The sequence below is a fragment of the Mobula birostris genome, chromosome 12 (assembly GCF_030028105.1).
Source record: "Mobula birostris isolate sMobBir1 chromosome 12, sMobBir1.hap1, whole genome shotgun sequence".
Taxonomy (NCBI): domain Eukaryota; kingdom Metazoa; phylum Chordata; class Chondrichthyes; order Myliobatiformes; family Myliobatidae; genus Mobula; species Mobula birostris.
The window spans coordinates 87,115,465-87,142,941 of record NC_092381.1 but is presented as its reverse complement, the minus strand read 5'-3'; the positions used below and the strand labels follow the sequence as shown (position 1 = coordinate 87,142,941).

At 39.7% G+C, this 27,477-nt stretch overlaps 1 protein-coding gene across 6 annotated transcripts in view; it reads right to left on the bottom strand.

Annotated features, from left to right (window-relative positions):
- acbd6 (acyl-CoA binding domain containing 6) overlaps positions 1-27,477 on the bottom strand; it is a 215,730-nt gene that overhangs the window by 146,187 nt on the left and 42,066 nt on the right. For all 6 annotated transcript variants that reach the window (XM_072274298.1, XM_072274299.1, XM_072274296.1 and 3 more), the window contains exon 4: positions 8,765-8,844. In XM_072274298.1, the coding sequence (XP_072130399.1) occupies positions 8,765-8,844 (80 nt within the window). The remainder of the gene's footprint in view (positions 1-8,764; positions 8,845-27,477) is intronic.

Genomic DNA, 27,477 nt, shown 5'->3' with positions numbered 1-27,477 from the left:
GTAGACAGCCTCACTGTTCATTGACCAGTCCAGTTTATTGACAATTCGTATCCCCAGGTATTTGTAATCGTCCACCATGACCACACTGACCCCCTGGATGGAAACAGGGGTCACCGGTACCTTAGCTCTCTTCAGATCTACCACCAGCTCCTTAGTCTTTTTCACATTAAGCTGCAGATAATTCTGCTCACACCATGTGACAAAGTTTCCTACCGCAGCCCTGTACTCAGCCTCATCTCCCTTGCTGATGCATCCAACTATGGCAAAGTCATCCGAAAACTTCTGAAGATGACAAGACTCTGTGCAGTAGTTGAAGTCCAAGGTGTAAGTGGTGAAGAGAAAGGGAGAGAAGACAGTCCCCTGTGGAGCCCCAGTGCTGCTGATCACTCTGTCGGACACACAGTGTTGCAAGCACATGTACTGTGGTCTGCCAGGGTCTATCAACATTTAGAAAAGCAAGGATTGATAAAGAATAGTCATCATGACTTTGTGTATGGGAAATAGAAACTTACACATTCGATTGAGTTCATTTGAGGATATAATGAAGAAAACTAATGACAGCAAGGCAGTAAACAAGTCTATATGGACTTTAGTCAGGCCTTTGTCAAAGTAGGTTAGCTTGGAAGGTTAGATCATATGGGATTCAGAGTAAGCTAGATAGAGTTTGCTTGGTGGAAGGAGATAGAGGGTAGTAGTGCAGAGTCACTACTAGATTGGAGGCATGTGACCAGTGCTGTACTGCATGCATCAGTGCTGTTGGTCATCACCTATATTAATGATTTGAATGACAATGCTGCTAACATGGCTTTTAACTTTGTGGTTGACACCAAAGTTGGCGGTCTGGTGGACAGTGAAGAAAGTTGTCTAAGATTACAACAGGATCTGGCTGAATTAAGGAAGTGGGCTAAGGAACAACAGAAGGAATTTAACTTGGACTAGTGCAAGAGTTGCATTTTGAAAGTTAAACCAGAACAGCAAAACAGAGAGACCTGCAAATACAGGTACCTAGTTCTTGCAAGTGGAAACAGAGGGTGGTGAAGAAGCAGTTTGGCCTACTTGTCTGCTGGTTAGGCATATCATGTTGCAAATTTGCAATCTGTTGGTAAAACCACACTTGGAGTACTGTGTGCACTTCTGGTTGCCCAGCTACAGGAAAGATGTCATGAAACTGGAAATGATGCATAAAAGGTTCATGAGGATGCTATGACGATAGGGAACCTTCAACTATGAGGGGAGGCAGGATAGGTTCAGACTTTATTCGAAGGAACATGGGAAACTCAGAGGTGAACTTATAGAGGTCTATAAAATCATGAGGGTCATATATAAGGTGAATAGGAAGTCTACGCTATGAGGCATGATTTAAAATAGGTGGGGAATGATTTAAAAGGGATCTGAACGGAATCTTTTTCATACAGTGGGTCATGAATACATGGACTGAGCTGCCAAAGGAAGTTATATAGGTGGGTACATTTACAATATTTAATAGGCATTAGCTACATGCTTTTACTGCAAACAACCACTTCAAGCCAATTCCATATGTTAGAATTTTGCAACGATTGTTCAGGTTCTTGGATAGATAGTCTTATGATCTGCAAGACTTATCTTCCCACCTCTGTTTATGCACAGTAACTCTTTCCCACAACACCTCACCTCACCCCACCATCTTACACAAAATGCAATGTGCTCATAGATGATTTGTTTGCTAATTTGAGAAAACCTAAGTAACCACTTCAGCTACTCGGCTCTTCCACTTCCAACCTCCAAAATAACTACTGTTTCACTGCTTCCATCTTGTTCCAGCACAACCTTCCAGTATACTGGAATCTCAGGCAACCAACCTTGATGACAACATTCATTGACATAACACATATTTTGATGGACATGCCAATGTTACCCAGCAACAGCTCTCTCCAACTCATCTCGGTCTTATTCCTGCTTCTATGCTGTCAGGGCAAAAATATATATTCAAATTAAGGAAAGCATACTTTGCCTTTAAAATCAATCAAAGGACTTTCTTCCCTTCACATAAGGGATCAAGAAAGATTTCTCAAGCAAATACAAGCCATTTTTGAAAAGTAATAAAGATCATTGCACCCAGCAACTATTTTGTTTTTGGATATTTGTACAAGAAATTGCAGAAGAAAACATGAGCTTTTTTTGTTCATCTGCAATCTGGTATGCTCTTATAACTGCCGCAAGTTTCCCATGGGTGTTGGTGCAATATAACAAATATGGCAAGTGAAGCAATAAAATGCAGGGTTTTGCTTCATTACTACACATTAACAAAAGGGACCTCAGGCAAGCACTTGTACAAATGAAAATAGCTCAAGGGCCTACATATCATAACTTTCCCTTAAATAAGGAAAAACCAAAATCCCTGCTGGATTGTAGAAAACACTAAACACAAAATAATGGGAGACAAAGAAATGGCAGACAAACCAATTAAGTACAGTATTTTGTGTCAGTCTTCACTGTGGAAGACACTAGCAGAATGCTCGAAAGCTTAAGTGGTGTCAGGGGGCAGAAGTAACTGTTTGCAAAATAGAGGAGATGCATGTGAGGCCATCATTAATGGTGGAGGAAGGGAAACCCCATTTTTAGAAGAAGAACATATCTGATGTCCTGGATTGCCATCACCTTCCACCTGGCCCTAACCCACCTGCACAAAAAAGGCACGTACGTTCGAATGCTGTTCATAGACTTCAGTTCAGCATTCAACACAATCATTCGTCAGAAACTGATTGGAAAGCTGAGCCTACTGGGCCTGAACACCTCCCTCTGCAACTGGATCCTAGACTTCCTGACTGGGAGACCTCAGTCAGTCCGGACTGGAAGCAGCATCTCCAACACCGTCACACTGAGCACGCGGGCCCACCAGGGCTGTGTGCTCAGTCCACTGCTGTTCACTCTGCTGACCCACGACTGTGCTGCAACACACAGCTCGAACCACATCATCAAGTTTGCTGATGACACGACTGTGGTGGGTCTCATCAGCGAGAACGATGAGTCAGCAGACAGAGAGGCAGTGCAGTGGCTAACGGACTGGTGCAGAGCCAACAACTTGTCTCTGAATGTAAACAAAACAAAAGAGATGGTTGTTGACTTCAGGAGGACATGGAACGACCACTCTCCGCTGAACATCGACAACTCCTCCGTAGAGATTGTAAGAGCACCAAATTTATTGGTGTTCACCTGGCGGAGAATCTCATCTGGTCCCTCAACACCAGCTCCATAGCAAAGAAGGCCCAGCAGCGTCTCTACTTTCTGCGAAGGCTCAGAAAAGTCCATCTCCCACCCCCCATCCTCACCACATTCTACAGAGGTTGTATTGCGAGCGTCCTGAGCAGCTGCATCACTGCCTGGTTCGGAAATTGCACCATCTCGGATTGCAAGACCCTGCAGCGGATAGTGAGGTCAGCTGAGAAGATCATCGGGGTCTCTCTTCCTGCCATTAAAGACATATACACCACACGCTGCATCTGTAAAGCAAACAGCATTATGAGGGACACCACGTACCCCTCATACAAACTCTTCTCCCTCCTGCCATCTGGCAAAAGGCACCGAAGCATTCGGGCTCTCACAACCAGACTATGTAACGGTTTCTTCCCCCAAGCCATCAGACTCCTCAATACCCAGAGCCTAGACTGACACCAACCTACTGCCCTCTACTGTACATATTGTCTTGTTTATTATTTATTGTAATGCCTGCACTGTTTTGTGCGCTTTATGCAGTCCTGGGTAGGTCTGTAGTCTAGTGTAGTTTTGTGTTGTTTTACGTAGTTCAGTGTAGTTTTTGTGTTGTTCCATGTAGCACCATGGTCCTGAAAAACGTTGTCTCGTTTTTACTGTGTACTGTACCAGCAGTTATGGTCGAAATGACAATAAAAAGTGAGTTGACTTGACTTGGATAGAAAAGCCTCATCCTGGGAACAGATGCAGCAGACATGAAGGAACTAAGAAAAGGGAATAGCATTTCAATGTTCAAAGTAAGTTTTATTATGAAAGTACATGTATGTCACCACAACCCTGAGATTTATTTTCTTGTGGGCATACTCATTAAATCTACAGAATAGTAACCATAACAGAATCAGTGAAAGACCGCCCAACTAGGGTGTTCAAACAGAACGCAGAAAACAACAAATGCAATACATATTTATATATGCAAATGCAAATATAAATAAATAGCAAAGAATATCAAGAACATGAGATGAAGAGTCCTTGAAAATGAGTCCATTGGTTAAGGGGACATTTCAATGATAGAGTTCATGATATGTGTGAAGTTATTCCCTTTTGTTGAAGAGCCTGATGGTTGAAGGGTAGTGACTGTTCCTGAACTGGTGTTGCAAGTCCTAAGGCTCTTGGACAGCATTATCTGGGAAGTGGGGATCCCTGATGATGGACGCTGCTTTCTTACAACAGCGTTTCATGTAGGTGTATTCAATGGTTGGGATGGACTGGGCTGAATCCAGTACTTTTTGTAGGATTTTCTGGTCAAGGGCATTAGTGTTTCCATATCAGGCTGTGATGCAGCCAGTCAATATACTCTCCACTACACATGTATGGAAGTTTGTCAAAATTTTAGATGCCATGTTGAATCTCTACAAACTCCTAAGGAAGTCGAGGTACTGCCGTGTGTTCTTTGCACATGTATTTCCGTGCTGGACCCAGGACAGATCCTCTGAAATAGTAACAACTAGGAATCTAAAGTTGCTAGCCTTCTCTATCTCTGATCCTCCAATGAGGACTGGCTGATGGACCTCTCCTGAAGTCTATAATCAGTTCCTTGCTCTTGCTGAAATTGAGTGAGAGGTTGTTGTTATGACACCACTCAGCCTGTTTTTCAATCTCCCTCCTATATGCTGATTCATCACCACCTTAGATTCAGACAATGACAGCGGTGTCATCAGCAAACTTGAATATGGCAATGGAGCTGTACTTAGCCACACAGCCATAAGTATAAAGTGAGTAAAGCAGTGGTTAAGCACACAGCCTTGTGGTGCACCTGAACTGATGGTGATCATGGTGATGTTGCTGCCAGTCTGAACTGACTGGGGTCTACAAGTGAGGAATCCCAGATCCAATTGCACATGAGGTCTTAAGGCCAAGGTCTTGGAGCTTATTGATTAGTTTTGAGGGGATATGGTATTGAATGCCGAGCTGCAGTTCGTGAAGAGCGTCCTGATGTATGCATCTTCACTGTCCAGATGTTTCAGAGTTGAGTGAAGAGCCAATAAGATGGCATCTGCTGTGGACTTATTGCACCGGTAGCCACAATGGAGCAGATCCAAGTCCCCTCTCAAGGAGCTGATACATCATCTCACCAACCTCTCAAAATGCTTCATCACTGTGGGTGTAAGTACATCAAGGCACGTCACCACACTCCTCTTGGACACCAGTATAATTGAAGCCTGCCTGAAGAAGGTGAGTACCACACATTACCAAAGCAACAGGTTAATGATCTCAGAGAATACACCAGTCAGTTGATCAGCATAAATCTTTAGTATGTGACCAGGTACCCCGTCAAGTCCGGATGCCTTTCATGGGTTCACCTTCCTGAAGGCAGCCCACACGTCAGCTTCAGAGACTGAAATCATAGGATCACAAGGGGATGTAGGAGTTTGTGATGGTTCCTCAATGTTCTGAGGGTCAAAGCAAGCATAGTGCCTCATTTGATTACCAAGTTGCTGAATGGCACACTTTCACATTTTTGGAGTAACATACTTACCTAGCATTATACCAAATAGTATTTTTAATACTTTCTGAAGAAGGGTCTAGGCCTGAAATGTTGACTGTTTACTTCCATCGATGTGGCCTGGCCTGCTGAGATCCTCCAGCATTTTGTGTGTGCTGCTCTGGATTTCCAGTATCTGCAAAAAATCTTGTGTTTTTAATACTTTGCATTATTTACAGATATTCCTAAATTTGTAACTTATCAAGCTTTCAATATCTCTGTACTCCTCAATTTTAATTGTTCTGTCATTAGCCATCATGCCTTTAGCTACCTAAGGCAAAAAAGTCTGGAATTCCTGGAATTCCTTCACTAATCTTCTCTGTCTCCTTCTTTTCAGTACAGCTTCCTCAAAACCAAACTTTCAGTCATTTGTTCAGCTTACATGGCTCTGGTCCACACAGAAGTGCATTAGAATAGATTTGGTATTAGTCTGTTGAGTGCTCCTGGGTTCGAGTTTTTGCTTCAGAATTTCACCAGCAGGTATGTTTTACTACATTAATGACCTATATTTGTATTTATTCTTTTGGAAAGGCTGCCGTGAGCAAGGTCTGCATTTATTACCCATTCCTCATCAGACTTGAGAAACTAGTGTGAGCCATCTTCTTCAACCACTGCTGATCTTCTGGTGAAGATATACCCATAACACTTTTGGGAAATAGGTCCAAGATTTTGACCCAGCAATCTTAAAGGACAAACAATTATTTCCAAGTCAATGACTTGGGGAACCCGCAGAAAGCGGTGTTCTCATGTGCTGCCTTTGTCCTCAATGATAGATGTCACAAACTTCGGAGGTGTTGTCGAAGGAAGCAAGGCAATAAAATGCAATGCATCTTGCAAGCAAAACACTTGGTACACATCGTGTACCAGTGGTGTAAGGAAGGAATATTTAGTATGGTTGATGGGCATCAATTAAGTGGGATGATTTATTCTGAATGGCATCCAGTTTTTTGACAGCTATTGGAACTGCACACATTCAGGCAAGTGAAGAGTATTTTCGATGTGCCTTTTAGAAAGTGCAAAGGCATTTAGGCAGCAGGATGCCCAGTGAATGATGACCGATGGGATGCTGGGGGAACTCAGCAATTACTGTGGCACTGAATGTCAAGCGTAGGATGTTAATATTCTTGCTTGCTGAGACAGTCATTGCCTGGCACTTCTGTGCTACAAATCTTACTTGCTACTTATCAGCCCATGCATCAATGTTGAAAGTATCCTGAATAGTTACATAATGATGTAGTACAATAATTGGAATGCACAGCAACATAAGAAGCTGTAGATAGAAATGGACTCAGCATAATACATCATGGCACATCACTCCCCCATCTTCGATAGTATCGACATGGGGCACTGCTTCAAGAAGACAACATGTACCAATACACAATCATGGACATGCCATCAGCTGCCACCAGGAAGGAGGTACAGAAGTCCCCCACTACCAGTTTCAAAACAACTAGTTCCCTTCAACCATTCAGTTCTTGAGCCAACAGGCACAACACTAACTATAGCAACACTATGATCACTTTACACTAAATGGACTTATTTTGTTCTAATTGTGTTCTTTCTTGTAAATATTGCGTATAAATTTTACTCAATTTATGCTTTTCTTGTGAATGCTGCTTATCTAATGCTATGTGCCTGTGATACTGATGCAAGTAAGTTTTTCATTACACCTGTGCATACATGTACTTGTGTATATGACAATAAAGTCTTCTTCGACTTCTAAGTTCTATTGCATGTGAGAGGTACTGAATTTACTGCATCAATAATTACATACCCTGAAACAGAAGCTGACAAATGAAAATTGTGCTTCTTTTTGTGAGACTCATAGTTGACAAACTCAGTCTTTCTTGGGCTTCCTTATGGAACCTTAAGTTGACTATGATACTGTTTTAACAAAATTTCAAAGTAATAAAGCAGTTTTTGGTGAATAATGGAGCCAATTGTCATTTCAAACAGATTCTAGTTTCTTAAGAGTCCATTCACTTTTCTTACCTCATAAGAATTAGAGCAAAGTTAAAGACATAATTTTCAATCACGTACTGCACATTTATTAAAATATAACTTATCTGTGTACATACATCTATTGATGCTTCTGGACACATCTTCAGTGATGTTCCTGGAATCATCGGGTGTTTCGGGTCTTTCAACATCATACAACCTCCTCCAGGTGACCCAGCGGGGCTGATCAGACCCCAGCTTGTGTCCAGATGGCTAGCTACTTATGACTCCATGGCTCCCCTCCTTTGAGCCACAGCCATCTTGAGGCCCTCTCTGTTGCATCGGTGGTACTGCGGATGGCTCTCCTCTTCCTCTCTCCCTCGATGCCCAAAATGCTGAAGGCCCTAACTAAAGAATGGGCTATGAATCCCCTACAACCAACCTCCACTGGGAGACACCTCACTCTCCATCCAGCCTGCTGACAGTTGCTGACCAGTCCTGCGTACTTGGAGAGCTTCCTTTCAAAGGCCTCTTCCAAGCTATCTTCCCATGGGACTGTCAGCTCCAGCAGCACCACTTGCTTAGTAGATTCAGACACTAGGACAATGTCTGGTCTCAGGGTGGTGGCTGGGATATGGTTGGGGAACTTCAGCTGCCCTTTGAGGTCCACCAACAGCTGCCAGTCCCTTGCAGAGGTCAGAATGCCTGCCGATGTTCAAATAAATGCATGGGAGACCTTGAATTTGAAAATAATAGCAGAGAACGGAGAAGATTGTACTCAACCCAATTATATGACCGTAAGTAGATGAATTTAAGAAATGAGCAGATCCTTCAGACATGAAATTGCTAGACTTGGAGAAATTGCAACTGAACAGTCCATGTAATAAATAATTGCAAGGTGCAATTTAACATATGGAAGTAAAACATGAGAATAAACTTACAACTTTTTCTGCACTTAAATCCAGGACTACCTTTATATGTTAAAACTACAATACAAAGCTACTGCCATTGGCAAATCTATCAATTTATGTGCGCAACTGGAAATGCAGCCATTTAGTTAAATAAATACATGTGAAAGCCATTCAGTTAACATACCTAATCGTTTCCTCCTGGTAAAGACTGCTGACCACTGGACCACCAAATCGTACTTTCAGATCAGAGTCCTTCAGTAAATCCTGAAACACAATCAAAAAAGTTAATATAATTGTAATTCTTGCAATGTTAAAGGCACTGTTAGAATATCTTCACACTTATTACATTGAGCAAACATTCTTGAAAAGGTCACTTTATTTATAAACCTGCCAATCATTTCCTTTGGTCAATTGTAGACACTTTAACACGACAAAGGGTCTCGGCCGAAACGTCAACTGTACCTCTTCCTAGAGATGCTGCCTGACCTGCTGCGTTCACCAGCAACTTTGATGTGTGTTGCTTAAAATTCCAGCACCTGCAGATTTCCTCGTGTTTGCGACTTTAACACTATAATGGTTTAAGTAAAACCCCATCATAAGTAAACAATAGTCCACTAGGAGATTCCAACTTGCTGATCAGAGGTAAAAAGGACATAAAAAAATCCTATGTACTAGCTTCTACAATCCTGACATGCAATCTGAACAATTCTTAGTTGTCCTCCAACTGATGGCCACAGCCTTGTGCTGCGCTGTTAATTTATATTAATCCATATCTGATTTTATGAAAGACAGGATTCTTCAATATAAATCATCATAAGAAATCACTATTTATTATTCGTTGCTGCTTCATTCTCTAAATATCCAGTGATCTGTACAAGAACACCCTGGTCTCATTGATAACCTAGAACTTTCAGTCTCTCATCATTTAAAAATGTCTGCTCTTCTATTTTTATGTTTTTGTAAACATAATTTCCACATTATTTTCTCGTTCCTATGCCTTTGCCTCTTTATAAGAACTTCCATTTCCATATGAAACCCATGTACATTGTAATTCACAACTCCACCCAGCTTCTTAAATCAAGAGCATACTACCACTTAATTCCCAAATCCAAATCACTGATACAGATTATGAATAGCTGGAACCCTGGCACCAATAATGATCAACCCACTATTACAGGATTTCACTCATTCGAGGGACCACTTTGTTCAGTCAGCAATGAATTATAAAATCATCAAAAACCACATAGAAAAAATAAGTATACACTACCAGTATGAAATGCAAATGTCTAAGCACACCATCCAAATATCCATCAACAGAATATTGTCTTAGTTATGCCCCAAGGTTGATCCCGTTGTTCCTAGCACTGTCCTTCCACAAGACTCCACAGTTTAAGTCACAAAAACTGTATAGACCTAGTAGCAGTCCAATGAACCTATAGCTGACTGCTTTTGGAGGGAGATGTTAAGTACACATTTTTATATCTTTACAAACTTATGCACGTAACTTTACCAGTGTTAGGACTATAGTTCAGCACATATCCCTACTGGCATCATACTACACACACTCCTGGTCTGAAACAATAATGCTCCTCACTGTTTGTGTTTCAACCTGCCCTTTCTCAGCAATTCTTTTCAGAGCACATTAATAACTGTTCAAAAATTAAGGATACTTGCTAAAAGGGAAGTCTTTAGCTGCTCTGGCAGTGAAATGAGAAGAGAGAAAAAACACAGCAAAAGGAACAAAATCAGGGAGAACCAACCAAATTGTAACAGCTTTACCAACAACATATAAGAATCAAGAAAAGCCTGCTCAGAAGAAAGGAAGTTTAAAAGAGTCATCAGAATTAAATTTTCAAAAAATGTAATTGTTATTATTTAGCTGTCTTTTTCACTGAAATTTAGAATATCATACTGGCCTGCTTGCCACCAAGAGACTGTTTAAGAGTTTTCTTTCATATGTTATGGAAAAGTATTTATTAATTTTGATAAAAGTAGAGCAATTGAAAATTACAAGGAAACAATCAAAAATAGTGTAGATGTTAAGCAGAAAACAGTCAATATTTTTACTCACATGCAAATGTGGGTGTCAGTCACAAGAACTGTATTTATTGCTTATTGTAAATTTTTCCAGAGGTTGGTGGTGAGCCATCAGTCTGATATGCTGCAATCTGCACAGTTAAGGTATTTTTCATAGTGATTTTAGGGTAAAGAGCTCAAGGATTTTGAGCCAGAAAATATTAAGTAATAAAGTCATATTCAAATTAGAAGGGTATACAATTTGTAGTGGTAATTGCAGCTGTTTTTGTTCTGAAATTCTTGCTGCCCTTGTCCTTATAGGCAGTAGAGGTTGGAAGATTTGGAGGTGCTGTTGAAAATGCAGCAGTGCTCCATGTAACTAGAGTCCATTCATAATCTAGGTTGTTAGAACATGTTTCTGGGAAGATTTCAAAGAGGGAAATGGAAAGTTTTAGGGAGGGAATTCTAAAGCAAGTGGCTTATTCATTTCCACCAAAGAATACACTATTAAAATATGATAGACCCAGAACAGTAGAATTAAAGTACACAATTGCTCTAAGGGCATTTCTTGCAATTAAATCTTTTTTCCATAGATTTACTCTAATAACAAATACCAAAAATTAACAGCATCAGCAGCAAGCTTCCAATTTTTTCCAATTGATATAAATAGAAAAAAGGTATTTTCAAGAAAACCTCCAGAAAAACGCACAAAATGCAGTGAACTAAGCTAATGCACCTCTAAGTGAAACTCATAAGACTGCGGAGTTCCTGTAACTGTCCAAACTAACAGCAATAAAACAAAACTACATAACTTTCGTCATGGAAATAACTAAACCCCTGTCAGAATAATTTAGTCTAATCACTTTTCCAACAAGAACAAACAGAATCAATTATCTTCCATGGTTAACTTTTGTATACCAGTTGTGTTTTGATCTCTTACCCCTAGACAACATCATCTGCTCAGTGGGTTGGAATGACATTTCTAGAAGGTTTAGATAGCTTCACAAGAGGTCGCAGTTAATACAAGTCAACAAATCAGCAACATCAAATAATGTTTGCAGACACTTTTCCTATAACACTAGTTTCCAAAAACAAGTTAGATTAGAGCTGTCAAATAAACATTTGTACTCTGCATTTCTCTCATGATTAAGGTAAGGCAATTAAATGTTTTTGGGACACCTCAACGAAACCTTCAAATTGAAGCTTTCAATGGAAATACATACTGACAAGATCAGTTTTGCTCTATCAGCTACCTACTGTCCAAAATTCAGCAGAGCAATGTAGGAAGAGTTGTCAAAAGGCATATTAGTCCAATGCAGTAGAAATTACATTTTCCCACAAAATACAGCAAACCAAAATGCATGCAATTTTGGTTTGTTAATATCTGCCCTACAATTTTTCCACTCCTCATTGATGTGGATACCATAGAGAGAGTGCAGAGGAGATTTACAAGGATGTTGCCTGGATTGGAGAGAATGCCTTATGAAAATAGGTTGCGTGAACTTGGCCTTTTCTCCTTGGAGCGACGAAGAATGAGAGGTGACCTGATACAGGTGTATAAGATGATGATAGGCATTGATCATGTGGAGAGCCAGAGGCTTCTTCCCAGAGCTGAAATGGCTAACACGAGGGGGCATAGTTTTAAGGTGCTTGTGAGTAAGTACACAGGGGATGTCAGAGGTAAGTTTCTCACACAGCAATTGGTGGAATGCACTGCCAGCGAAGGTGGTAGACGCGATACAATAGGGACTATTAAGAGACTGTTAGGTAGGTATATGGAGCTTAGGAAAATAGAGGGAAATTCTAGGCAGGTTCTAGTGTAGGTTACATGGTCGGCACAACATTGTGGGCCGAAGGGCCTGTAACGTGCTGTAGATCTCTATGTTTCTATATAGGGGTCCCAACTTGAGAGAGTGTGATGCTGGATCTCCAATTAGGAAATCAGACAGGGCAGGTGACAGAAGTGTGTGTAGGGGAACACAAACTGTTTCAGCTGCTACCACCTGAAAAATGGTACCGCAGCATTAAGGCCAGGACCAACAGGCTTTGGAACAGCTTCTTTAACCAGGCTATCAGATTTATCAATACACGTTGATCTGATTGCATATCTGACTGTACATTGATCTGATTGTGTATCTGATGACACATACATGTATACAAAACAATTACGTGTACAATAATGGAGATACAATGTAAAGATTTTTACTCCCTTGAATGAAAGAAATAAGATAAATACAAATACCTTGCATCTAGTGATCATAACTAGATATAGGGAGGGCAATTACCGGAAGCTCGAGAAATTGATGTCTACGCCATCAGGTTGGCGGCTACCCAGACAGAGTATAAGATGTTAATCCTCCAACCTGAGTGTAGCCTCATTGCAGCAACAGTGGAGGTCAAGGACTCACATGTCGGAAAGAGAATGGGAAGTAGAATTGAAAGGGGTGACCACAGAGAGATCCTGTTTTTTCTGGTGGATAGAGCACAGGTGCTCAACAAAGGACTCCAATCGATGTCGGGTACAACCTTGGAGCAGTACTACTACAGCAGCATGATGACACTTGGCAACCTGTAGTCTATACATCAAAGGCTTTAACAAGTACAGAAGCAAACTATGCACAGATAGAGAAAGAACTTCTTGCCAGCACATAGGCATGTCAAAGGTTCCACTAGTATAGCTTTGGACAAGCTACTGAAATCATAAACCGCTGGTCTCAATTATGTCCAGATCTCTGAATGACTGTCCCATGAGTATACAGCGCATGTTGATAAGGCTGTAAAAATATGATGTGAAGATAAGACCATAAGACCGAAAGGCATAAAAGAGCAGAATTAGGCCATTTGGTCCATCGAGTCTGCTCCACCATTTCATCATGGCTGATCCATTTTCCCTCTCAGCCCCTCTCCAGTGTCAGCAGATCCTTTCTAAGATAAGGGGTCTAAAACTGCTCACACTACTCCAAGTGAGGCCGCACCAGTGCTTTATAAAGAATGTTAACATTGCACTTGCCTTCCTCATAAGCGATTCAACGTGCAAATTAACCTTAATGAAATCCTGCACAAGAACTCCCAAGTCATCAATTCCGTCATCTAAGTCATTAACACGTAACATTAACAGAAGCTCTCGCAACACAGACCCCTATGGAACACCACTAGTCACCAGCAGCCAACCAGAAAAGGCTCTCTTTGCCTCCTGTCCATCAGCCACCGCTCTATCCATGCTAGCATCTTTCCTGTAATACCATAGGCTCTTAACTTGTTAAGCAGCCTCATGTCAAACGCCTTCTGGAAATCCAAGTACACAACATCCACCAATTCTCCTTTGTCCTGCTTATTTCTTCAAAGAATTCCAACAGATTTGTCAGGCAAGATTTTCCCTTGAGGAAACCATGCTGATTATGGCCTATTTTATAATATGCCTCGAAGTACTTATTCAGTTCGTCCACCATTTCCTTGTCCCCCATTACTACCTCTCCAGCATCGTTTTCCAGTGCTCCAATATCCACTCTTGCCTCACCTTCACTTATCTGAAGAAACTTTTGGTATCCTCTTTAATATTATTGGCTAGCTTACTATCGTATTCCATCTTTTCCTTCTTAATGACTTCTTAGTTGCCTTCTGTTGATTTTTAAAAGCTTCCCAATCCTTCAACTTCCCACTAATTTTTGCTCTATTTTATGCCCTCTCTTTGGCTTTTATGTTGGCTTTGACTTCTCCTGTTCTCCTCAGTTGTGTCATCTTGCCTTTAGAATACTTCTTCCTTCTGGGGATATATATATATCCTGTGCCTTCTGAATTGTTTCCAGAAATTCCAGCCTTCGCTGCTCTGCCATCATCCCTGCCAGTGATCTTTTCTAATCAATTCTGACCAACTCTTCTCTCATGCCTCTGTAATTCCCTTTACTCTATGTAATACCACTACATCTGACTTTAGCCTCCCTTCTCAAATTTCAGGATGAATTCAATTACATTATGATCATGTTTCCCTGAGGGTTCTTTTACCTTAAGCTCTCTAATCAATTCCTGATCACTGCACAACACCCAATACGGAATAGCTGGTCCCCTCATGGGTTTAACTATGCTGCTCTAAAAAGCCTTCTCACAGGCATTCTAGAAATTCCCCCTCTTGGGATCCAGCACCAATTTTCTGATTTTCTCAATCTACCTGCATACTGAAATCCCGCATGACTATTGTATCATTGCCCTTTTGGCATGAATTTTCCATCTCCCATTGTAATTTGTAGACCACACCCTGACAATCTTTCACATCATCAACCAAATCAATAATCCGAATTTACAACTCATGCTAAAATAAACCACCAATCCCATCTCCTAACTTTTGAACACAATTCTCTCATGTGGGACTTTATCAAAGATCTTCTGAAAATCCATATTCATCACATTCACAGGCTTCCTCTTTTTATTCTATGAGTTACAGGCTCAAAATATTCCAGTGGGCATGTCAAACACAGTTTCACTTTCATGAATCCATGATGACTTCGTTATAACATATTTTATAATAGATGCTGGCATTTTCCCTACCACTCATCGTAAGCTAACTGTTCTGCATTTGTCACCCTCCAATAAGAAGTCTTCTTCTTCAGCTATCCATCGATTTTCGATGTTGACTGAGGCCTGGGCAAGGTTGTATGGAAGACCGGCAGTTGCCCATGCTGTATCCCCTCTCCACGCTACCAATGTTGTCCAGGGGAAGGGCACTAGGACCCATACAGCTTGGCATCGGTGTCATCGCAGAGCAATGTGTGGTTAAGTGCCTTGCTCAAGGACACAACTCGCTGCCTCAGCTGAGGCTCGAACTAGCGACCTTCAGATCACTAGACCGACGCCCTTAACCACTTGGCCATGCACCACACACAGTAATTGAAGTAATTGCCCTCTAATCTATTGAATTTTGATAGCTGTCAGCCAATACATCTATTAGTTACATAGCTGTTTATTTTACTATTTGGGGATTGCAGATTATCAGACCCTGGAGTTTCATTCATTCTAGTCCTATTAATTTATCCAACATGATGCTTTTATTGAATATTAACGTCAGGTAATCCTGTGGATGCTAGAAATCTAATATTTTAAATAAACAAAAATACTTGAAATACTCAGCAGGTCAGGCCATATTTATGGGAAACGTACTGAGTACTTCCAGCATATTTGTTTCTTGTTTTAGATTTCCAACATCTGTAGGCTTTTTTTAAATTCTGCTGCACAATTTCAGGAATAAACACATCAGCAATTAAAATTCAACTCCAGAAGCTGCTATCAGTGACTGTCTGCTGCTCCACAAGTTTGGAGTTTTAATTTTTTTATATGTCATATTTCTGACCCTAAGAATCTATGAATCAGTGCAGGTGTTTATGAATTAGTGTAGCTTCAAAATGTCCTTAATGGTGAAAAGGTGTATTTTACAACATTGGAAGGAGATTAATGCCCCAACTACGTCTTTTGGTTTTCTCAGACGATACTATGTTTAAATTTGGAGAAAATCAGAAGTAATCTTTATGATACCTCAGTTAAATTTGAACAGACCTGGAGATCTTTTATTCAACATTTTCATTTAATGTAATTTTTTTTTCTCTTTGCCCATATTTACATTCTCTTCTTGCTTTTTAACTGTTTTCAATGGAGGTTGGGTTTGAGGACGTGATTGTTTTAAGTTGTTTAAGTCTCCTTGATACCTAGTTAGCCCATTGCTTTGCTTTGCTTTTTAGATTAGTTGCACGGTGGGTTTTTTTGGGGTTTTTTCTTCTCTTTATTGATACGTATGGAAAATTAGTATACTATTATATTACCTTATTATTGTATATCTAAACTGCACTGTTTGTACTAACCTTTTTTGTGTATTAATATCTCTTGCAAATTTATATTGCAACAGTATATTAGGGTCTACATGGTTTACCTTTTGTGTACTAATTCAATAAAAAGATTTAAAAAGAAAAATGTCTTGAAAATAGTGCATACAAAGCAAAAATTGATTAAGATGGAAATATGAACCTAAAACAGAAAATAACAGAGGTACACAGCTGGTCAGTCAGCACCTGTGGAGAAAAAAATGTTTCAAGTCAATAACTTTACATCAGGCCTATTTTGATAAAAGCTCATTGATCTGAAAGGTTAACTCTGTTTCCCCTACCACAGATACTACCTAAATTGGCAGATTTTATTGCATGAAATATTGTTAAACAATACTTCATTGACCTATTTACTTCCAGTCGATTAACTAAACTCATCACGCTGACCAACCACCATGCTGCAGATCAAATTCAACCGCATAAACTGAGATACAATCATCTGTGCAATCATCATGTGAATAACAAGTGATCAAATAGAATCAAAGAGTGATACATTTGAATCCATACATGACTTTGCCTTGATATAACACTAAATTGCACACTCCCTTTCAAATCCACATAGAAAAGCTAGAAGGAAAGACAGTATGTAAGCTAGCATCATCTGGAAGGTTGTAGTCCCCTAAGGGGAAGAAATCAGAGCCAGAATCACAATATCTACATTCACCCTTCCTTATTCCAATGCCAAGTTCACTTGCCTGAGATAAGCATACTATATCCACACAGAAATGAGGGAAATACATGACAAAGAGATTGCTAGATCCACGCCTATGGCTTCCAGTTAATTGGGATACATCAAGACCAGTATATTTTGACCCAATTAAGTGGCTGCCCCAATTAGCCAAAGTTTCGTGGACATAGTTAAAAAGATATATAAAGGCAAACTGAGTAACAAATTATGTACAGTCGGCCCTCCTTATCCGCGAGTTCCGCATGCGCGAATTCAACCAACCGTGAATCAAGAAAACCCAGAAGTGCTCTTCCAGCACTTGCTGTTCGAGCATATACAGACTTCTTTTTCTTGGCATTATTCCCTGAACAATGTAGTATAACAACTATTTTACATAGCATTTACATTGTACTAGGTATTATAAGTAATCTAGAGATGATTTAAAGTATACGGGAGGATGTATGTAGGTTATCGTGGATCAGGATCGAAAAAAAACGGAAGTTCTCTTAATAAGTAAGTCGGAACAGGTACATCCGGTATTATTTAGCGTCAGTTAGTCAAACGTTTGCCTTAGTATATAGTATCTATTTTACCTTTCTATGCATATAAAATATTTAAGAAACATATGTTTCAGTGCCAGGCTCGGGAACGGAAGTTCCCGAGTTTGATCCAGTGACAGAGTGCTACCGAGCACGCTCTCCATCTGTGCCGAGTTGACTTGGAGGATCAAAAACCCAAAACCCCAGAACTTAAACCACTGCGTTGTTTAGTAATAATTGTAGCTCTAATCGGGGCAGGGCCTTTCTCACTTTACCATTTAAAATTGTTCAGATCATTGACCGACTTGTAGCCTAACACTTTTCCAATGGCGTTTCACTTCTTTCCCATCGCTTTATTATTTCCACTTTATTTTCAATCATAATCGTGATTATTTTCATGAACAGAAACACTGCGGATTCAGAGCTCCGCCACCGGGTCCTAACGTCCACCGCACTAAGACAGGTTAAATAAGGTCCGAGGTTCCGCTGGGTCCTAAGGTCCACTGCATTTAGCCAGGTTGAATAAGGGACTTGAGCATTCGCGTCGTTTGGTATCCGCGAGGGGTCCCGGAACCAATTCCTCGCGGGTAAGGAGGGCTGACTGCATTTAAATGAAATACAGTATAAATTAGCACATTACCAATGGTATTACAATACGATAAAACTGGGCATTAGATGGAGGAGTTCCTGTGTATTAGATGGACAAGTTCATCCAGTATCCACTGCCATGTTCTTTTGACTGACTGTCAGTGAACAAAATCAGCACAGACACCTGGGCAGAGAATGGACTGCCTTAATACAATCCATTTAACAATTGCATCCTCCAAATCTTCATTGTAACATTCAAGTTGATTGTTGATACATTTATTCATAGTTCCTAACTTGTTGAACTAGTGAAATTGTTAGTTTCACTCCCAACCATTTCTGACATCTCCAAGCCAACATACTTGAAACTCCAATGAGCAAAACAGTTCCAAATTGTCTTACTGCTTACTTCTTGCCAACTATCAGTGCCAAAAGTTGCTGCTTTTGAACACAAACAGAAGCATGATGTGGTGTCTAACGGCCGCACAAGAACACACCACAAGCGCTAGTCAGAACCTGTTCGGCAACAGTCTCCTATCAAATTAAGCAGCATAATGTCCCAAATAAGCAAAGGGAATCCCAGCTATTTTTTCGATTAGTTTTTGTTCTTTAGAAGTTGTCCCAAATAAGCAGCTACCCCAATTGACTAATGTCCCAATTAAGTGGAATCCATTGTACTTGTTTGTGTGCTGCTTCTTGGACGGAAAGAAAAGTGAAAGGAACTGCGCAGTACTAAAACACATAACAGTGCACCAAGTCTTTAAATCCAGTCATCTTTAAAGTGACAAATACCCAAATGATTTCATTATTTTCCAGTAAGAATTGTTTTTGGATGATCAGTGCAGCAAATTGAAGTAACAGCTTACTATAAATATAGTTTCCAAAGGACTCAACCTCTTCAAGACTATCAACAGTCTGTGTTCTGGTCCTGAGTAAAGCTCTACACATATCAGTTAAAAATTAAACGGCACTGTAATCATCCTGTGTCTTGGTCAGCAATTCCATACTATAGTTAAGATTGAAAACGTTATTATATAGATTTCAATTTATGCTTCAAAGTTTATATGGAGTCAACATCAATTTGTGCTTTTCCAAACTACCTCTTCAGTTCAATCTGGATCTGTGTGCTGCACTCTTACCCGAAACACTCTAAATATTCCATTATACTCAATATTTCTGATGACTTAAACAAGAAGTTTGAAATATCAAGTGGCAGGTCTAGACATTCTATCATAGATTTCCAAAGGGTCAATTCGATTTCAGTCAAATCAAAGGTGATTACATCATGCCTTCAGAACCCAATTTGTCAATAAAATCAAGACTAAAATTCCCTCTTTGCTGCAATTCTACGTGACAGTCTGTCACAACACTGCCCATACGCACTTGTCACTGACAGACAAGTTACAATTGTTATGTAAATGTACAGCTTACTTCAAAAGATGTGGCCCAGTCCTTTATAAGCAACTATAGAATCATTGGTATTCAATGTAAGCTACGGTACAGGCCAACAGGCATCAAATCCACTGATGTATGACTGGATTTTTTTTATTGTTATTAAACCTGCAAGCATCTGTGGTAGCATAATAAATTATTTCACATCCAAATAAGCAGAGAAGAATTATTAACCACTTGCAGAAGGAAGTCATATTATTCTAAAACTTCAGTCCTGCTTTTACTTGTGATCACCTAACCATGCTCTAGACTTCAAAGAATATTCTAAGTGATAAATTGCTTTAGGACCAGATAATGAAAAGTGCTTTACACCAGCATGTTTGCATTCCTTAAAACAAACACTACAGCCGAAATCAATTCATATCCAAATGTGCATGTTTTAAACTTTGGAAGTTGAATTCCCCCCAAACCAAATAAAAAGATCCCTGGTGTGCAGCTGTGCCATGTAGAACATAATGTTCTTAAATTCATTTACAAAATTTGTGCACACCTGAGTAGAATATTTGATTTTAATTGGTCCATAGTTTTAAACGATAACCAAATTATGTGGAGAACTTTGCTTTACCCCATGTTATATTGCTCCTCCTGAATGCTGTTATGTCGCTAGGTTAATTATAATTACCTAATTACCTAAACTTGCCAGTCCAATTGCAAATTTCCTGCAACCGGCACAACAAATTTTTCCCATATGCACAACTTTTGTTATTATCGTGTGCATTTACTGCTCTCACAGCAGCATTCTATTGTTCAGTTTAAAAGCAAGAACTGTATTTTATATTTTATACAGTTCCTATCCATGAAACTCTCTCTTACAATGAACAAATGTATCGGAGGCAGAACTCCTTTAAACTCATCAAGGCTCATATTAACAAGGAATGGCACACTAGAAAACATATTACTTTATTTGGAAAAAAGTCAATAAATCAGAGATGCTATGGTTAAAGCTGATTAAAATTTGTCATCCAAGTGTTTAAAATTCCCTTTCCAATTTGCTTTCAAGATTAGAATGCATGCTGAATGAATAAACTGAACCACTACATCTTGTGACTTAAGAATGATACTCGAAGAATATGAAAATATTGCTAAGTGGGTAATCAATAAAACTCCATAATCAATATGAACTTCCATGTGATATGCCACCATATTTGCATATGTGAAATGTAGTGTCCATAATTATGGAAGTGCATTACAGAGTGAGGGTTAAACAATCAAAGTTTATTCCCATCATTCTTTTTCTGCATCATTGCTTATTAAAAAAACTTATTCTGACAGCATATTTGGAATGACAAATAATGAAAAACATTGCAATGCATCTAAACATAAGCTTTCAGGCTCACTTAAAGAAAAGAGTTACTTCTGCTGTCTCATCCTGTAAAGCATTCTGCTCAATGCAACCAAATCAGTTTCTTTGATAACAGGAACTAATTAAAACATGATAGTGTAACGTTTGCAGACAGGGGATTTTGTGCTTTGTCTAAAGGAGACATTACAAGCCTGAGCTTGCTTGTTACAGGCATGCCTAACTACTCTCATGGTGCAGCAAAGCTGAAAGCTTTCTAAATGGAGCACAAGTAGGTAGAGTTCATCCTCTCCAGAACTGAATGACCCAAGCTGACCACAGTATAGTCTCATCAAGTTCAGCAACAGGTACGTCCAACTGAACTCTGTAAACAAATAGCATTAGCTATTCAATTGACTTCACTCTCCTTGTCTTCCCACATTTATTTTTCCCTTTACAGCACACATGCAATTTCCTTTCACAAGTTAGCTCATTATTTGCTTGCACGGACCCTCTCAATTGCAGCCTGCATTTATATGGTTTCTTTACAAGCAATGCACTCCAGGTATTATAATTTGTAACAATGAAAGGACCTTATCTTTTCTCTAGTTTTCCACTGTTTATTTTCAATCCATGCTATCTGCCAGAGAAGCTGACTTCTCCCTGATTGATTAAGTTCTGAACATGCCCATTAGATCAGCCCTCAGCCATCAGCACAGCAAACCATTCCAGCAGTCTAGTGTTTCCCCATAACCAAAATTATTGCTTCCAGGATTGTTCTGATAAGTTTCTACTGAAATGCTCCATCTTTAATTTAGGGAATGACCTTAATTAATTGAAAAGAAACTTGCAGAAGTTTTTTTATCCAAAAACAGATTCAAAACAAGTGAGAAGGGTTGTAGTATGGCTGCAGAGAAAGACCAAGAGATTGAGTGATTGAATAGATTGATCTATAACCATCCAACAATGCTTCTAGGCAAGGGCAATCCAGCTAGACCCACATTTCTGCCTTCTTGCCATAATTGTTTTTTTTTTCGTTTCAAGTACTTCATCAATTCCCTTCTGAAAATCCAATATCCATTCCAGCAGTGAAATCCAGTCCTAACCACTTGCTGCAAAATAAAAATTATTAATTTGTGTCAATCTTGGTTTTTTCCAATCATCTTTGTTATTCACTCTCTGAACTTGATCTTCACACTATTGAGACTAATTTCTCTCCATGTCTTGAAATACCTCCACTTCTACTTCCTCAGTTCCAAGTAGTATAGCCACAGACAGTACAGCCTCAATCCATGGAATCAAAGTCCCTCATTCATGGAAACAGCACAGTAAATCTCTGCTACCTTTTCCAAGACTATTACATCGGTTCTAAATCCGGGTGCTCAAACTCAAAATTGTTTCTCTAAATGCCTAGGAAAGGTTTGAAAGCAATATAATAAAACAGTGAATGTGTGGACAGAGTGGATAGTGAAAGGTTGTTGCCTTATGATGGAAAGACTAGTCTATCTACATCTCCTTACAATTTATCTTCTCAGTTACATTCATAAGGCATTCACTAATTTTTCCAATTATTGTTTCTAAAAGTGCAATATTATATCGGCACACCGAACATGGATTTGGAATGCATCATATCCAGATGGGACTTCTGAACAACACACAGATCTAACAGCAAACCATGGAACACTATTTATCCTTCAATTACTTGTTGCTATGGTGCAGACTAACCAGATAAAGATGGGCAGCAATCTTTCCTGAAAGACACTGATGACCTCAATTTTTACAATAACCCAGTAGATTTCCTAAATCAATTTTAACTCAGAAGTTGTCAAATGTACAAAATACTAAACTGACTTGAGAAATTTAACCAAAGCCTCGATTAAGTTATTGTACATGTCATTTTTAATGGAGGGACAGACTTCTTACTTAATGATAATGTCCTAAGTAAAGTTTATCTCAGCCTTTAAGTAAGCGAGAAGGTAGTTAAAGAAAGCCAAAGTTGTTTGCACCATAGTAATTCCATTTAACAGTACATATCAACAGTACACAACATTACTTTCATTTCTGAAACTTAGAAAATCTCTCCCCAATGTGCTACCAATACCCTAAGCATACAGCTACAACATACAAATCTCCCGTGGGCACAACATCTCTGTTAGATTACAAGGGCACACACCTTGTCCAACACTATGCCTTTGTAAACAGGAATTCCATATGGAACAGACATGAACTAATGTGAATTATTTCCTCGTGAATTAACAAAATCCCCAATGTCAGCAAGTTCTATTTAGATGGGAATCCCTCTTGTTTTTTTTAAATCCACAATGTGGATAAGTACTACAAGCCTTCAAGGCATTATTTGATAAAAATTAAAATAGAGGTAATGAGTTACTGATGAAATTCTACACAAACAGAAACTTAATTTGTTTACTGGGACATTGTACAGTTGATTATGAAAGGCTCACACTCCTTTTGGTTTTGATGTCGAGGACTTGGTTCAGCCCTCTTCCGTGAGCTTTGCCAAGGTACCCTCTCCGTTTGTTTATTTTAACAGCAAGGTAGCACTATACAAATGGAAAGGGCTTTTTGATAAAGGGAAGTTGTCTAAGTCAAAAGGAGATATGCCCCCAAAATTTTGTCCTCATTATCAAGTATTCTACATAAGCCACAACAACAATCAATAAAGATTTGTAATTGTACATAATCTGCACAAGGATGAGACAGGTACAGTAGAGTAATTCAAAAGCCTGGGTTGTTAATAATCAAGCTGAATTCTGCCATTAAAGTTTGACAATTCAATTTATAACAACTGAAAATGCAAGCTTTTTTAAAAATCAGTAAAAGTGTCCATGAGAGACTATTGTACAAAGACCAGCCAGATCACCCTGGGAAATAAACCTAATGTTTATATAGAGCCTGCTCAACATGTTACTGCTGTACCAGGCCAATGTGTAATCCTTGAAAATGCTTTTCCTTTGATTCCTTGAAATGGTTCAGAACTCTTCTCCATTGTTCTCCACCTGAAACACTTGGACACAAGCATAGTCAGCATACAGTGGCAGGCAAAAATTTGGGCACTCCAGTAAAAATTTCTGTTACTGTGAATAGTTGTGAGTAGAAGATGAACTGTTCTCTAAAAGTCATAAAGTTAAAGATGAAACATTCTTTTCAACATTTTAAGCAAGATTCCTGTATTATTTTTGTTTTGTACAATTTTAGAGTGTAAAAAAAGGAAAGGAGCACCATTCAAAAGTTTGGGCACCCCAAGAGATTTGAGCTCTCAGATAACTTTTACCAAGGTCTCAGACCTTAATTAGCTTGTTAGGGCTATGGCTTGTACACAGTCATCATTAGGAAAGGCCAGGTGATGCAAATTTCAAAGCTTTATAAATACCCTGACTCCTCAAACCTTGTCCCAACAATCAGCAGCCATGGGCTCCTCTAAGCAGCTGCCTAGCACTCTGAAAATTAAAATAAATGATGCCCACAAAGCAGGAGAAGGCTATAAGAAGATAGCAAAGCGGTTCAGGTAGCCGTTTCCTCAGTTCGCAATGAATTAAGAAATGGCAGTTAACAGGAACAGTGGAGGTCTGGAAGACCAAGAAAACTTACCGAGAGAACTGCTCATAGGATTGCTAGAAAGACAAATCAAAATCCCCGTTTGACTGCAAAAGACCTTTCGGAAGATTTTGCAGACTCTGGAGTGGTGGTGCACTGTTCTGCTGTGCAGCAACACCTGCACAAATATGACCTTCATGTAAGAGTCATGAGAAGAAAACCTTTCCTGCGTCCTCGCCACAAAATTCAGCATCAGAAGTTTCCAAAGGAACATCTAAACAAGCCTGATGCATTTTGGAAACAAGTCCTGTAGACTAATGAAGTTAAAATAGAACTTTTTGGCCACAATAAGCAAAGATATGTTTGGAGAAAAAAGGGTGCAGAATTTCATGAAAAGAACACCTCTCCAACTGTTAAGCACGGGGTGGATTGATCACGCTTTGGGCTTGTGTTGCAGCCAGTGGCACGGGGAACATTTTTCTGGTAGAGGGAAGAATGAATTCAATTATATACCAGCGAATTCTGGAAGCAAACATCACACTGTCTGTAAAAAAGCTGAAGATGAAAAGAGGATGGCTTCTACAACAGGATAATGATCCTAAACACACCTCAAGATCCACAATGGACTACCTCAAGAGGTGCAAGCTGAAGGTTTTGCCACGGCCCTCAGAGCCACCCAACCTAAACATCATCGGAAATCTGTGGATAGACCTCAAAAGAGCAGTGCATGCAAGACTGCCCAAGAATCTCACAGAACCAGAAGCCTTTTGCAAGGAAGAATGGGCAAAAATCCCCAAACAAGAATTGAAAGACTCTTAGCTGGCTACAGAAAGCGTTTACAAGCTGTGATACTTGCCAAAGGGGGTGCTACTAAGTACTGACCATGCAGGGTGCCCAAACATTTGCTTTGGGCTTTTTTCCTTTTTTGTTATTTTGAAACTGTAAAAGATGGAAATAAAAAAATTCTTGCTTAAAATATTAAAGAAATGTGTCATCATTAACTTTATGCCTTTTGGAAATCAGGTCATCTTTTACTCGCTTAGCTATTTACAGTAACAGAAATTTTGACCAGGGGTGCCCAAACTTTTGCACGCCACTGTATTTTCATTGCAAGTACTTAGGTACAGAATCATTACGGCAATTCAGGCAGCAACCCTTCAGCCACTGGTTGTTAGGTGGAAAACAGGAGAAAAACTTCTGGAGTAACCATAAGATTTGTCTCCTTTATTGAAGGAAATTACAATTACTATGACTCTGACATAATATTCCCAAGCATGGGGTTTAATATGAATTTATATCTGAAGCTTCTCTCCATCAGGTTTTAGAATATCAACAGAATTAGAAACAGGTTTAATATCAGTGGCATATTTCATGGAATTTGGTGTTTTGCGGCAGCAGTACATTGCAATACCTAATAATAAAAAACTATAAATTACAGTAAGTATATAAAAAAGAATTAAATTAAATAAGTAATGCAAAAAGAGAAGAAAAAATTAATGAAGTAGTGCTCATGGACTCATTGTTCATTCAGAAATCTGATTTCGGTAGGAAGGAAGCTATTCCTGAAACGTTGAGCGTGTGTCTTCAATCTCCTATACCTCCTTCTAATGCTAGCAATGAGAAGATGATGTTCTGGGTGATGGGGGTCTTTAATGATAGATGCTACCTTTTTGAAACATTGCCTTTTGAAGGAGTCCTCAATACTGTGGAGGCTAGTGCCCAGGATGGAGCTGGCTGAGTTTACAACTTTCTGCATTTTTTTCTGATCCTGTGCAGTGTCCCCTCCATACCAGATGGTGATGCAATCAATTAGAATACACCCCACAGTACATCTGTAGAATTTGTAAGTACCGAGTCTCATCAAACTTCGAATAAAATATAGCTACTGGCATTCCTTCTTTGTAATTACATCAGTATGCTGGGCCCAGGATAGACCCTCAGAGATGTTGACACCCAGGAACTTGAAACTACTCACCCTTGAAATTGCTGATCCCTCAATGAGGACTGACGTGCATTTCTTTGACTGACCTTTCCTAAAATCCACTATCAATTCCTTAGTCTCACTGACATTGGGTGCAAGGTTGTTGTTGTGACACCACTCAACCAGTTGATCTAGCTTGCTCCTGTACACCCCTTCGTCACCATCAGACATTCTAAGAACGAGTGTTATGTCATCAGCAAATTTATAGATGGCTTTTGAGCTGCGCCTAGGCACACAGTCATGGGTGTAGAGTGTAGAGCAGTGAGATGCAGCAGTGCTGATTGTCAGCAGGGTGACGTTATTTCCGATCCGCACAGACTGTGGTGTCCCAGTGAAGATGTAAAGAATCCAATTGCCGGGGGGGGGTTACAGAGGCCCAGGTTTTGAAGCTAGTTGATTAGAACTGTGGGTATGACAACATAACATCTGCTCCTGAGCCCTTAATGGCCTTATGAATTGACTGCTAGTCTGGGATGTTGGTAAGGTCAATCAGGCAAATTGCAGTAAAAGGAGTCAAGGACACTCACGTTAAGAAGACTCCCAATTGTAGAACTACTGCCCATTTTAATTAAACCAGTCCTGTCCTGGCGGTTTCTGGTAAAGGAGCTAAGAATGTAAAATCCAGCTACCCAGAGGCACAGCAGACATGATTCTTCATAATGTAACAACTTCAAGAAAAACATATGGAGCAGCAACAACATGTCTATTTTGAATTCACAACAGCTTTTGACTCCATTAATCAGAGAACCTAGGTAAAGGTAAAGGCATCCGTTAGTCTTGCGAGACCATGGATCTGCGCCTGGAAAGTCTTCACTCTCCAGGGCGCAGGCCTGGGCAAGGTTGTATGGAAGACCAGCATGCTGCAAGTCTCCCCTCTCCACGACACCAATGTTGTCCAAGGGAAGGGCATTAGGACCCATACAGCTTGGCACCAGTGTCATCACAGAGCAATGTGT